This window comes from Psittacula echo, assembly GCF_963264785.1.
Source record: "Psittacula echo genome assembly, chromosome: 4".
NCBI lineage: Eukaryota > Metazoa > Chordata > Aves > Psittaciformes > Psittacidae > Psittacula > Psittacula echo.
Genome location: NC_137738.1, coordinates 75,371,567 through 75,386,205, shown reverse-complemented (window position 1 = coordinate 75,386,205; position 14,639 = coordinate 75,371,567). Strand labels below are relative to the sequence as shown.

Below are 14,639 nucleotides of genomic sequence, written 5' to 3'. Positions count from 1 at the left end.
ACCTCCTGAGCAGACAGTAGCCAGCTCACATACGGTCCCAGCAGGATGGAGCTCAGCAAACACCAGACGCCCACTTCCTCAAGCAAGCTCTTTGTTTATCCTGGACTCAGCGCTGCCATGGCTGCAATGCTCACAGTATACAAGGAATTAAAAGCTTGTGTAGCTTTAGGTACCCACTCCAGGTCAATAGTTCCTCAGGCGGAAAGTCTGTTTTTCTGCAACAGCCATCCATCCAAAACAAAAAAACAAGAAAGCAACTGCAGCTCAGAGCCCCTCTGTCACTTCCTTCACCAAATGCCTTGCAGACTGAGTTTGTTGTCGTATTCATACCTCAAACAGAGGAAGCCTTTCCTGCTTTCGTCCACCCATCTCTAGACACCAAGCTCAAGTACCTATTGTAAGACTATTCCCATTCTAGTGGATTTTGTCACCTGACATTTCCAAGTGATTAAGCAATACTGACAGAATACACACACATCAGTCTCACATGCCTTTCAAAAAAATGAACAGACATATAAATTTTCAGTAGTTTTATTGAAAAATGCCTCCTCCATTTCAGAAATAAATAATATAAGGCAGTGAAATTCACAATTTGCAGTTAAAATATAAAAGCAGCAATTCTATATCCATAGTCTTGCAAACAATTTCCAACTGCTTTTGATAACTAAGAAACATTGTATTCTGAAAAAAAAAAAAAAATCCATACTAAATATACAACATAAACATGCAATTCCATCTCTGCAGGATTGACTGCAATTTGGCATAAATGTTACTGTGTCTACAACAAGGAGATTTCAGGCATTATTAAACTGTATCCAGTTGATACAATGATTTCAGCTACTTAATGTTTGTGGTGTTTAAAAGAGATGTATAAGAGCAGTACATGCCCTGAAAAGTATAAATAAGCATAGAAAAAAATGAAAATTATATTGGAAGGAGAGAGAATTTTCTGTGTCTTTCTTTTTAACTAGATAATGCGGATCTGTGACCTGACTGAACTGCAACCATGCATTTGAAAAACAATGTAGAGCTATAGCAGACAGTCCTTAGAAAATTTGCAGCAGCTCTGTGGTTATTTTTGTTTTGGTTTTTCTGTTTTCTTTTTTTTTATTTATTCATTTGTTTTTACATTATTTTAATGAAAAGGCAGCACTGGGATAACTGAATGCACATATTAACCTGTAGGCAGCCATTATAAGCAGAAGCATTTTACAAGCATTTCCAGAGCGATATGAAGTCTCCAGGTACACACGTTGCTATCCCCACATAAGCAAGATACTAAACAGGGGTGTGTCTGATATGAAAGACCAGAAAGCTATATTGCAAAAGAAATTATGCACTCTCCCTGTGAGCATCTGCAAATGCAAGAATAGCAAAACCAAAAACCACCAACCAAAAAAACCAAAACAAGACACAGATCTTTTATGGGTTTGTTTGTGCTTTTCTTGACAGTGATCTTTTCCAGCGCATGTGTTCAGGGTATTCTGGTGAATGCATTTCAACTCCATAGTCCTCATACTCGTCCTCTCTCCTGTCTGATTCCATAGGTACTACAAATGGTTCACCTTCAGGTTGATAGGGTCCACTTTCAGGCACGTATGGTTCTGGTTGAAAATAGTTGTCCGATTGAACATAATAGTTATCGCATATCTTTGAATCCACAAATACAATGAAGGTTAGTTTGCCTACATAATATTAGTCCAATCTTACTTCCGTATAATAAATATATAAATTAATAGTTCATCGGGGTATTTTTCACTTTTGTTCATTAATAGTTTTTGGCAGTAAAAAGATAAAATTTTAAAAGGTTTTGTATTTATAATACACAAAACATTGCAGAAAGAGTCTTAAATTACGCAAGGGACCAATTATTGTAGAACTATGAAAAAAAAAGAAAAACACAAAGCAAATCAAATTAAAATATTATTTTACAGCTACTTCAGTAAATACAAGCACTGGAGTTTATTTTAAACTGTGTAATTAGTAGAAGACATGAAGCAGGTAAAATGAACAGGTGGGTTTGGCATATACTAATTTTCTCTGAGAATGGGAAAGTAAGTGTAGACATAACTATCACCAGCGGCAATATACAGTACATGTCATTTTCTCGTGCTGTTCCTCGTAACAAATCGAGTTACAGCTGGTGCTTCAGGAACACCAAAAACTACAGCAAAACAGAAGAAAAATAATTATAAAACTTTGGTATTTATAACTGCAGTTACAGAATCCAACAAGATTACATATGAAAAAAAGGCACATGCCCCGATTCTGACATGTTGGTAGCAAGCAACAGACGGGTAGATTTCATAAGTTGTCAAAGGTGTTATTCCAGCATATAGCAAGCAGCAGCAGGCTTTTATGCAAAAGCATCATGTAGAGTTGTTAACAGATTTTAGTGGATACAGTCCCATACAAATCATTTACAAGCCACAATTAGTTTACTATTTACACAAGTCATTTCTCATTTCCCAGGTTAAGTCTATCTCTTTTAATGGCATTACCTTTGCTGGTTAGTAGTTTTATAAGCCTCCTTCACCACTGAGGCTTTTGATGGTCTGGGTCTTTTTTAAAAAAAAAGAAAGACTGTATATTTTACTATTGAAATGCAACAGGCTTAATGAATTGACATCACTGTCCTTTATCTCATTCACAAGTTGTGTTAGTAAAAAGAATCTCCCCATTCTATGAGGCCAGCATGGTTCAAAAAAACCATATCCGAGGTGAAATATCCATACGGACTCATTTTCTAATAAGCACGTGCGCAAACATCTCAGAAACAGGATTTTCACGTATTCAAACTGTAAGCAGCACTGGCGACTTAGAAAATGTGTTAGCCGAAACCTGAAACAGGTCAAAGATGATGTTAGTCTTTTAAAAAGTCCATCTGATGTGCAAAAACATACTTTCTTCCAATTAAATACATAACAGTTAAGTCATAGGCATATATTTATATATGTATACATAGCTGTTTACTAGAAAACACTGATGAATCACAGCTAGGATTTTCTTTCTTTTTCATTTAAATAAGAATTTTGTGTGAGATCTGTGCAACCACCTGGCTCTTTAACCAGGAGCACTGAGACTGCAAGTGTATACATATATATATATATATGATTTTAATTTTTTTCTTTTCATGGGTACATGCACAATATGCTACAGCAAAACATATCCAATAGTAGTATCACGTACACTAATTTTGAGATGTTGCAATGCATACATATTAATTTGTTAACAATACTGTGGTCCTGCAGGATCCCCATGTTAAAATATAATAGCATCTTTCCAGCCAGAAATTGTCAGCAGCTGTGACCCTTTATTTTGATTCTAGAAGCAGCCTACTGTTTTGAGCTACATCGCAAAGGGGAAGGCTGATATTACTCAGGGCTAATCGGAGACTCCATGGTGCTTAACTTGGTAGAAATTGTAGGACAGTGGTGGTTTTCGGTTGTCTACGCTGTATAAATGAATGCATTTTATTTGTGGAAAAATTTTATTTCAGGTATTAATTTTGCATAAATAATCCTGACATTCCTCAAAAAGAGACACATGGAAATTGCCAACCATAGCATTCTTTTTATTTTTCAAGAGAACATGGAGAATTCAACCTTGTTCTGAAGACGATTGGAAGGGGTGGGGATGAAGGGGAAAAAAGAAGAAGAAGAAAATGGTCACTTAAATCCTATGAGCAATATTATCAACCACTAACCATCAATGTTTAAAAAAAAAATACTAAAATGTCTAGTTACCACTTCCTATTTAAAGCAAACCACACATAAAATCAAGTAAATCAAAGTCCAAATGACTGCTTTATATACCTGCACATTACAATGAGGCAGGCCTGCTCATTGCAACCATTTTCTCCTGATTCAGTAAGTCCACACTAGCAGGACTGTCACATGTAAAGCAGCTCAATATGGACAGTCACATCTGTGAAGGCTATTTAAAGCACGTGAAGTTGTTCATAACCTACCTGGGAATCCTTGGCCATTGTAAGGGATGCTAGCACACTGGGATGAATCACAATATCCTGGTGGTCCTGGAGGACCTCGAATACCCGCATTTCCAGGACGACCTGGTGGCCCTGGTGGCCCTCGTGATCCTGTGGAGCCTGGTGGACCAGTTCTAGATTCTCCTTGTGGACCTAATTTTAGAATCGAAAGGTTGCAAGGTTGTTCTCTTTAAGAGCTAGATTGACAAAACAGCTAACATTACTGCTGTCTAGACTACACAGACTAGGTTATGTCTTTGGTGAGAAAAAACTTGCACTCTGCTGCTATATGGGGGTCAACAGAAAGAAAAACAAAAGAAAACTAGAAATATGACTCATCATTAGTTGTTTCCCTGTGTGTGGCTTATTTAAGGATTTATTCACAGAAACTGATTTAGTAAGGTTTGAGCCAAGTAAGAAACATCAATGAATGCTCCGGTTTATTTCTGCTCCATGTAAGATATGGAGATCTCAAGAGAAACTACTAGATTAGACGAGCACACTGGATTGCAATTAAAATAGAGGAGTACATTAATACTGCTGCCCTGTGGCCCCAGGATAGATGAGGTAATGTTTTTTTTGGAACCAATCTTATTATGGTTAGCAGAAAAAGTAAAGCTCCAAGTAACTGGGGCTACAATTTGCTGCAAGCGTCTTATGGGTCCTGTAACGAAAAACCATTTTAGCCTAGTAAACTGCAAGCAGAAACAAATGATGCAGCTGATTTCTGCCAAGGCATCAGTGAACAATATCACATGATACAAAGACCAAAACCAGTGTTCAAATCATCTGACTCTGTCATCTTATAACTCTGCATGTGGCAGTATTTTCTAGTCAGGGGCAACTTGTAGTTCTGTAATCACATATTAACCTATGAAAAATTGAACTAGATACTTCAAAAGTATCATCTGATAACATTTATGAAAATATCCATCAAATATTTGGACAATCTAATTCCAGGAAATACATTTTCCCACAAGGAAGCATGCCAGATGAATAAATTACATGACAAACACCTATTAGCCACATCCAAAAATCTTTCTTTCTTTTTTCCCAGTAAACTCTAATACATGTCAAAAGCATGTATGTTCACCATATGTAGTCTAGTTCCCTATGAAGAAATTTTGTCTTTTTCTCCTACTTTTCTGTAATCTGACAAACAAAGAATATTTACCAGGTGGCCCTGGCAAACCTCGTGGTCCTTGAGATCCAGTCCCTCTTTCACCTTTCTCTCCAGGAATTCCTACAGAATAAAAAAAAAACCCAAGGACAAACAATTAAAAAAAGCAATTTAAAAAAAAAAACAAAACAAACCAACAAACCCCAAAGGAAGGAAGCCACATCGACAACTACTTCTTCTTGCTCTCTCATTGATATTAATATTTAGTTCCCTTTACTTAATGCAACAAGGCTGGACAAACCTTATTTTTTACAGATGTCCAAATGTGCATTTGGGAAAATAATTTGGATTTAAATATATTAACCTAAAAATAAAGTAGGATGCAGAGGTAATTCAGTGTGAACAAAGTTTCTCAGACCTAGAAAAGTCTTTGAGATACTTAAAAAACCACAGAACATTATTATTTTAAGCTACAAATAGGAAGGTATTTTCAAGCTTGCAAACTTTTGCTACAAAGGATGCTTTATACTTTCTTAGAAACAGTTATGATGAAATAAGTTTAAGAAAGCAGAATTCATAAATTCATTCTTCCTTGATTTTTTTTTCTAGTCTGTTTTAAAGACTATATTAAAATACATGCTAGGTAACACAGCACTGACTTCATGCTACAGTAGAGTAGCTGGAATAAGCGAAGGCCACAACATAGTACAATCCAGACACTGCATGTCATTGCAGTGATCCAAGGTAGCCATAAAATAGGTTTACCCATATGCCAAAACTCAGTTCAGAGTTGCTTCCCTCCTTCAGAGTGCTGTAAAGAGCCAAGGATATAGACCTAATTCTTTCAGCTCCTACTTTTTCTTCTTGGTAATGACTCATTTTCTCTCTTTAATCAGAGTTCTTTTCTGCAAAGAGTTGTGTTACTCCAAACAGCCTTTCAAGATGTAGCTGATAAGTGGCAGAAGAGTTCTGAGAACATTCACTTTCTTGAGATATCCTGTTGAAGCAGCCAAAATGCTATACCACCTTGTGTTTTATGAAACATGAGCAAGGGAGAGACAGAGGAAAGCACTGATGTAATTAACCTTGTCCTCCAGAACATCAGTGTCCCTCATGCAATCCAACTGACCTAACAGGCTACTGCTAAGTGTGGGCTTCCACATCTGACATGGTAAATGGATGAGACTGCTCCTCTGGCAGCCTCTGCACTATGTCCACTGTGAAATATACAGCTGCCTTGGAATCTACCCACCTCTTTCACCGGGTGGTCCTTGGACCCCAGGAGGTCCTGGGAATCCTGGTCTTCCTCCAGGTCCAGGCTCTCCTCTAGTCCCAGCAGCTCCTGGGGGACCAGGTGGTCCTGGTGGCCCTGGCTGGTTACGGTTTGAATAATAATCATTCGGGATTTGATTCAGCATTTGATTGAACCTGCTCATTTGACCTTCAAAAGGAAAGTAAAATGGTTCAATAAGCACTGTGAAATGAGTGAAAGTTTTTATCATAGTGGGAAGAAGTAACAATTAATCTCTCTTCATTAAACTCTATCCTTGTCTCCATTCAATAAATTAGTGGTGAACTAGTAGAGATGAATTAGGTAGACATAATGTGAATGTCTGATAAGAAGTTACGACATAAATGGAGGACGGATGGAAGAAAGGAAAGGGACTTCTGGAAGCCAGTAACATTAATAAAAAATACTTTTAAAGCAATTAAAGTCACAAAATAAGCATTTGTTTACAATACGCTTGCTCTTAGAGTTCTAATTAAAGGTTATTTTTACTCTGAAGAACAGAAAGGACTTGTTACACTTCTAAAAGCTAAGCACCACATTTCTATGTACTTTCATATCTCTGAAGCTACAACACAGTATAAATTATTCAGGTAAGAGACAGCAGCATACAGTCTATAAGGTCGCTTTCTTAAGCATGTAGGATGTATAGGTTTGTACCTATATACCTTCTGCATATAGACAAATTTCATTTCCAAAGAAAGGTGTCTGAATAAAAGCAACAGCATTGTGAAATAATAAAGAAAAAAGCCCTTAATGGGTGGCCTTATCTACCCCGTTAGTGTAATATGCCATTACACGTTAGTATATCCCTGAAAAGATGAGCTGAATACGAAAAAAATAAGGCTGGAATGTTAAAAAAAGAGATGCTAAAAGATCTCAGATATGTCCTTATTCATAAGTCTAAATAATGTATTTTTCTCCCTCTGTGCTCACTAACAGACATGTTTTAAATAGTAGCCATAACAGACATATAAAAAGAACATACTGTCCTCCTCCCTGTGCACAAGCACTCTTAATGATCAAAAAGGTGTATCTGTTTACCTGAGACAGAACTTACCCTTATTATAGAAATAATATTAAGAACAATTTATGGCCACATTTGTCTCTGTCCTTTTTGGAAGATGTACTGATAGCAAAAGCACTGCCTCAGGGACAGAGAAAGACTGTAGAGAATACCTCCATGGGCTGCAGAGCTGCACTGTGTGGCAGTAGAGGACTGAAAATCAATCTGGAGTGCTTCTCCAAATAAATATGATTTTTACTTGCTTAGCACATCTGATACTGTGCACAGTATTTACCCAACACTCATCTGTGTTTTCCTGTTAGGAGTGAGTATCCTTTTTCTCCCCGATCCATTCCTTCTGAAGATAAGACATGTTTAATGAGAAAATGTATGCTGACTTTATACAAAGATGAAGTAATTTTGGACCAGACTGACAAAAGGAAGGTCACCTTCCTTGTACAGAACATTAGACTTTCATGTATATTTCCACAGGTCGCAGATTAGTTCAGGATCACACTAGACATCTTGATCTGGCAAAGATTTAGCACTACATTGTTTTCCACCAAATCATTGGCATCAGACAGCTATCAGATCACTCACGCTCTTGTTATGCGCTGTGGCCAGTATCCCTCACCTTGCATTTAAAACACTGGTTTCTGTTTTTACAAAGTAGTAAATTACTAGGTTGAGAAACAAAGCAAGCAACACGGTTTACCATTTATCAGTTGTTCACAAACTTGTCTTGCAACTGCTCGCATCATGTTCTGAGAAGCGATGTCACCCTAAATAATCAAAACCAAAACAAGTGTTTTATTAGTAAGCATCTATGCTTCTAAAGATATCATTTTTAATTAAAAAATCTGACAAAATCTGACTTTAAAGAAGACTTACCCTGTCACCTTTTTCTCCCTTCATTCCAGGTGCACCCTAAAATAAATACAGTAAAAATAAAGCAACTGAAGGATTATATTATTCCACCCCACCTATAAGTTTGAGATATGCAACTCTAGAGCACACTTTGGCTTCTTCAGGAAAACAGACCTCGGCCTCCTTGAACTTTAGATTTCAAAGATGCCAAAGCAGGTGCCAGAAAAGACTGGACAAGCAGTGATCTTTTGTGCATGAACAAATACACTGACAGATGCAGAAGAAAAAGATCTGAAGGAAATATTCAAACAGGGGACAAAGGAACTGACATATTCTGATACTGGAACCACACTGGCAATTTGAAAGTTGAATTTTCAGCGTTACATTCCTGTAAATGGTGAATGGTCTTGTATGAGTTATATATGACTGTTTAATTTTGAGTCTTAAGTTAACTTATTAAAGAAGGTAAGTTAGGAAGAATAACATATGTCTATGAAGGGTAGCTGTCTCCTTGAACCCACAAGAAACAGACCCTGTGTTAAGAGATGGCACATAAGATGGAGGCTCCATTAAGTACTTATTCTATTCATAACAACAACTTTCCTGCAAATTTTCAACCATTTCTAGTCTTACAAAAGTCTCATAGAAGTCTTAGCTTAAGCTGCTTTATAATTATTGACAACTGCCCAGCGCTAACTTTTGTCTAACAGCAATTCCCATTTGCCTTTGAATGCTCTAGTGGTTGTGAGTTTTTTGATTTTCAAGAATACTACCTAAGAAGTGAAGCAGAAGGACTGATTCTAATTTTTATATATTTATGCATTTATGACTAGAAAAACATCAGGTATACTGTAAAGACGTTTTTAAATGCTGAACTGGAGATAGCATGCACAATCTACTCTGCATACAAAATTCTGTGTGTGCATCTGTCATACAACATTTTGAGATTTTAGCCTTATGTTTGCATTACACTGCTAGCAAAATAAAACACTGAGAAAGAGGAAACCGTACTTTCCAAATAAAATGCAATTACAATGCTTGTTATGATAGATTTTTAAAGTTTTTCAAAATAGAAATGATCTCAGAAGGATGTTTATAATTACTTTGGTCTATTTGACATGATTTTGGCCACAGTAGAAATTGCCAATGCCCATTTAAAATAAGCAGAAGATTAGAATCACAATCATGTGACCCTTTGAAAAATTTGAAAATCTGCAGTATTTTAAAGCTATTTTTTAATTTTGACATCAAAATAAAAAAAAAAACAAACACAAAAAAAACCCACCAAAAAAAAAAAAAAAAAAAAAAACAGAAAAACAAACAAACAAACAAAAAGAAACAAAACCAAACAAAAAACAAAACAACCAAACAAAACCAAACCCCTATATTTACTGCAAAACTTGCTTAGGAAACCATCACAAATAGCATTCCAATGCTCTTGAACACTCGCTGAGACAAATGCCATGTGTGCTAAATTCCAGGACAGTACAAACAAAACTTTGGCCATAACTATGGCTCCTGAAGTGGCCACTGTGAGTTTTACAGGTGACCAGTGAATGCAGAGTTAGGCCACAGATGAGTACTAAAAATCTGTTGTAAATTCACCTGCCAGCAATGTGTCTAAAGAGCACAGGATCTTTGCTATTTAACAAAAAGGGGCTAGCATGAGTTCAAATGGATTTTCACGTGTAGCCTAAATTACTATTTGAACTCTAAGGCATATTTCAGAGGTGAAAGACCAGTATGGGCATCTGCTGTCCTGCACTGCTTTCCACATACTAACACATACATCATAAGTATTACTGCTTTTTTACATGGTGGTACTTCTTTAAGGAGGATTTCTGTTTATCACCATTGGCAAAGCAAAGGCTAAGTGTGGGCTGCAGCTGTTTTTCATAACATTCCTACAGTACCCACAATTTATTTCAACAACACAAGACAACAAATCATTCCACTGAGGTCACAAAAGATACAATTTGAATGCAGTGGCACTGTTTCATAGACTTCTATCGAGGTCTGGAGCAAACAAATTCCTATGGAGTATGTTAGGGTGTGAACCCAGTATGCTCTCTGAGCTTCTTTCCAGCACTGTTGCATACCCCATGACATGCAACAGAAAATATGAGGCAGCTTATCCATCACTGAGTTAAGTAGTTGGCATACAGTACATTTGCATCACATGTAACAGATCTTTCATGCAAAATTAATTGTACAGACCCAAATGAAAGATTTAAAATGATGATGCCATAAGTGTGCCACTGGAATAAATTATGCCACCAAACAATTACTAATATGTACACAATATATCCATCAAAATTACAAATATTCTTTCCTTTCTGAGTACATATTTACAATACCTGCTTATCGTATTTTCATTTTTTTCTAAGGCTTTCATAGTACAACCTCATGTTGTTTTGACAGGAAGCAAATCATACAGTATGTCTTCTTGTTTACACTAGGTAAGTGCCAGCATTAGAAATCAGGTTTCTGGCCTACTATCCTGGCAATATTCTAATAATTACTTAAAATGCCATGTTACAATGAATTCACTTGCTAGCACATCCACACAGCAGAACTACAGAGAAAAGAGAAAAAAATAAGCAAACTTAAAATGTTCAAATCCTAGATAGTGTTTCTAGAAATGTTTTTGCTGACTAGCCCAGTTCTTCAGACTATCTTCAGTCAAAAGTGATGTTGGTAAAACAGGAAAGTGCTCTGGTAATAAAAGCACAACACTGCTCAAAAGTATTGCCAACAAAGGTCCCCAAACTACAAAAATGCTAAGGCCATTCTTTAATTATAATATGAAAATTGTAATAATAATAATAAAATATATGATATACAGTCAATTTTACAATTAATTGAAATCAAATGAGCCTCATTCTTCAATTTATGACCTTGCAAAGATGTATTTAGCTTTATGACTGGAAATCTATAGGTTATTCCAATCTAATTTTAAAATTTGAAGATTAGAGGCTATTTTAACAACAAAGTTAATTTTCCACCACCTGGGTATTTTAGAAATATGATTTACAAAAAAAAAAATTATAACTGCAACTACTGAATTACTATTTGCATCTTCCTCCCACTTGGTTATAATTATTCTTAAGTTTCAGTTTATTTCCTTTTAATAGACAAAAAAGTGCAACTTAGCCAGCTGCTTGCCAGCACTCTGAGAAGCAGCAGCTGCTGCTGACATTCTGTTTTGTTGATATCCTGCAATGAGGGAGTCACTTGAGGTCAGTGTGAGGAAAAGCTAGTTTATGCTGCATGTGGGATTTTTCTGAGCTGTGGGATGAGGGCTGGGGATGCAGCAAAGTTCTATGGCTGAAGGAGGACAAAACAAAGGAAGTTTTGCTATTTTTACTTTAAAAGATAATGCACTCAATTGTTTTCCCCAAAAAGAATATTTGCTCCGCACAAGAACCACCAGTTCGCTGCTCCCAAAGCAGCGTCTTTTTGAAACTTCATCTAGGATGTCTGGATGGATGGATGCAAGGTCAATAAACACATGGTAGCAGAGAACAGAAAATGCCCAAAACCCAATTCAGCTACCAACAAACATCTCCCTTATGTGCTCAGGACTACTCTTTAAAGGTTTTCATATTGAATTTGGTCCTGGAGGCATCAGTCTAATAGCACCTTATATAGAAAACATAAATGCCTTGCACTATGTCCTGGGGATTTTCTCAGTCAACAAAGTCAGACCCTGTTATCACAGAGTCTGTTTTAGAAACAAGACATTTGTACCTTAGGATGACTTAGTCTGTCTACTCATCCACTGCCATTTTCACTCTCACACCTATAAAACAGCAGTACTGGAATTTTCATCTCCGATAGGTTTGTATTTCCTATTACATTCATTCACAGAAAACATACCCATTTCTTCTCGAGCCAATATCCTCTTCTAGCTTAATGACTTTTTCTTACCCTTGCCGGTTGTTACCCTACGAAATGTGTGCAGACTACTACCAAACTCTCACTCTCTGAACAGAGAGAACAGATATTTTAGCCTTCTCTAGAATAGTCAGTGCTCAATTCTCAATAGATTACTGACTCATTTGTATTCTTACTGTTCCTTTTCCAGTCATTTTGTTATTACACTGAAAAAAATGACCTAAGTTTCTCTTGGAAGTACTTATAAGCAGATTAAAAAGTCGAATTTCCTATTTCCATGAAAATTCAGCTAGCAATTCAAGTATCAACTTGTTCTAGTCTAAGTACGCACTGAGGTAGAGGAATGTTTGCAGCCACATTTGTGGTGTGGTTTGCCTCAGCTTAGCACATTAGTGGTACTCAACACATCAGGAAAGAGCTCCCGTTGACTGCAGTCAGTGGGAATGTTTTCACAACACCAAGGCTTGTCATAATTTGCATAACTGTTCATCTTTTGCCTCGGGTGTAACATTCCTTGCTTTGCAGGGCTCCTTTACCTGAAATGTGCTGCAATGTACCAGCAATACAGACTGTTCAGGTAGAAGAAAAAATGGTAGGATCTGGTCAAAAATTCTTATTCCTTGTATTTATCAGAGGCAAGCAAAACCTTATTATCCTTCTCCGGGACAGGCAGGCCTGAACCATGACACTGCAAGTTACATTTGGCTATCAGGCTGCACCTTTGGCAATTCTAATGCTGGACACAAAGGAAAGCGTTGAAATTCTGTTCACCAGGAATCCGATAAAACATCTGTGCAAGGTGCAAGCCAGAATTCCTGCCGGGATCTGTTCTAAAAACATAAGAAATGGTAAGCATGATGCACAGTGTCCCATTACAAGAAAGTGCAACATCGGCGGGGTGGGTAGTGTAGGTAGGGTGGGGAGAATGTATTTCTAACTGAAAGGAACTCTTGAGATTAGAGCGTAGGAGAACTTACAACTTACACATGGTGCTTGGGCAGGAGTTGACTGCTTTTGCTTTGCAAAAGCACTGAAACTGGGCTTACAGCCAAATTTCCTTCTATGCACATTATTTACCTACAGAAGATCTTCACTGCTGAACTCGGTCAGCTATCCAGTGTCCCAGGTGGAGGAAAACTTGGATATACCTGGTAGTTGGAAGCTCACTTGTGAACAAATTGCAGCACCTTGTGCACCGGCTATCTATCAAGCATCTGACCTGGCAGGAATATCACATTAACAATGTATGTCTAAAGCCAGGAAAGCTTCAGTGCTTTCTTAAGACTCTGTGTCCTCTACTGCAAAGAGAAATGGGATTTATAGGCTGGCAAACGCAGACTGAATTCAATGCGTGTATGAGAAAATGATCCAGCTTCCAGGTGCTCCTGGGAACTTCCACTTCGTAACCATCAAGTTGCACAGCCTACTACATATTCTTCCAAATTATCCAGCTGTTGTATACACAATGACATTGAAACAGGATGGAAAATTCTGACTGATTGCCAGACATTAAGTAGAAGTAATGAATTACTTCTCATTTCAATTGCTGTCTCCACTCCTGAGTCAAACATAATTTCTCAGAGATCCTATAAATGAATCAGTTAAAATTTCTCCTGAAACTGTTGGTGGGAGGCAACACCTCCTGTTCTTTCTCCCTATTCAGGATGTACTTTAAAAGTCTGAACTGACCTCACAGAAACAACCATCAAATAATTTTGCAATTATATTGTAAAAGGCACAAAAAATTTGCAAACCAGAAATTATTATGTAATATTATCAAAGATCGTCCACCTTCAGCAGTGTACCCCTCTTTTACTACACATACACACGCACAAATATAAAGACTTTCCAGTCATTTTGCTGACCTAGTTCTTCGTGCTCATGCAGTGTAGGAATATATGTTTTGGCACATGATAGTCTATGATCTTTTTAGTGGAAACCAGAGACCACAATTTCCAGCCTCAGCTATTAAACTCAGCAAAATGGCATACAGTAAAAATAAAATTGTTTGAAAAAAACAGGCTTGCGGTCTTAAGTCAGCTCCACTGTATTAACCACTGTCATAAGTGCAAGACAAGTATTTAAAGCAAGAAGAAGTCTCATATTCATCAAAAAAATGTAATTTTAAATTTGATACTGTAAGTGTATCATTATCTTACTGGTGTCCCACGATCTCCTGGTTTTCCTGGTTTTCCACTTGGGCCAGCAACTCCTGGAACTCCTGGGGCACCCTACAGTGGACAACATGTAAAATGAATTTTGTATATCCACAACTGCCTAAGTGCTAATAAGAAATGTGTTACAGTATTGAGTGCAAAGCAATACTGAAAATGGGTCCTATCAGTCTTGGGTTTTTTTCTATTAGGTACACATCAGGCTTGAAAATTTTCCTTCATAAAAAAATACTTTTTTTCTTCATGGAAATGTGTCCTTTTACATCACACTTTAGATTAACAGGCATTTCTGAATCTAA

The 14,639-nt window shown here is 37.0% G+C and overlaps 1 protein-coding gene across 1 annotated transcript in view; it reads right to left on the bottom strand.

Annotated features, from left to right (window-relative positions):
* Nucleotides 1-1,422: 1,422 nt before the first annotated feature.
* COL12A1 (collagen type XII alpha 1 chain) overlaps nucleotides 1,423-14,639 on the bottom strand; it is a gene marked incomplete at both ends in the record, with an annotated part of 100,790 nt that continues 87,573 nt past the window's right edge. Inside the window, 7 exons of the mRNA XM_080615307.1 lie at nucleotides 1,423-1,604; nucleotides 3,971-4,141; nucleotides 5,163-5,231; nucleotides 6,361-6,549; nucleotides 8,118-8,184; nucleotides 8,294-8,329; nucleotides 14,326-14,397. Coding sequence (XP_080471433.1) covers nucleotides 1,423-1,604; nucleotides 3,971-4,141; nucleotides 5,163-5,231; nucleotides 6,361-6,549; nucleotides 8,118-8,184; nucleotides 8,294-8,329; nucleotides 14,326-14,397 — 786 coding nt within the window. The remainder of the gene's footprint in view (nucleotides 1,605-3,970; nucleotides 4,142-5,162; nucleotides 5,232-6,360; nucleotides 6,550-8,117; nucleotides 8,185-8,293; nucleotides 8,330-14,325; nucleotides 14,398-14,639) is intronic.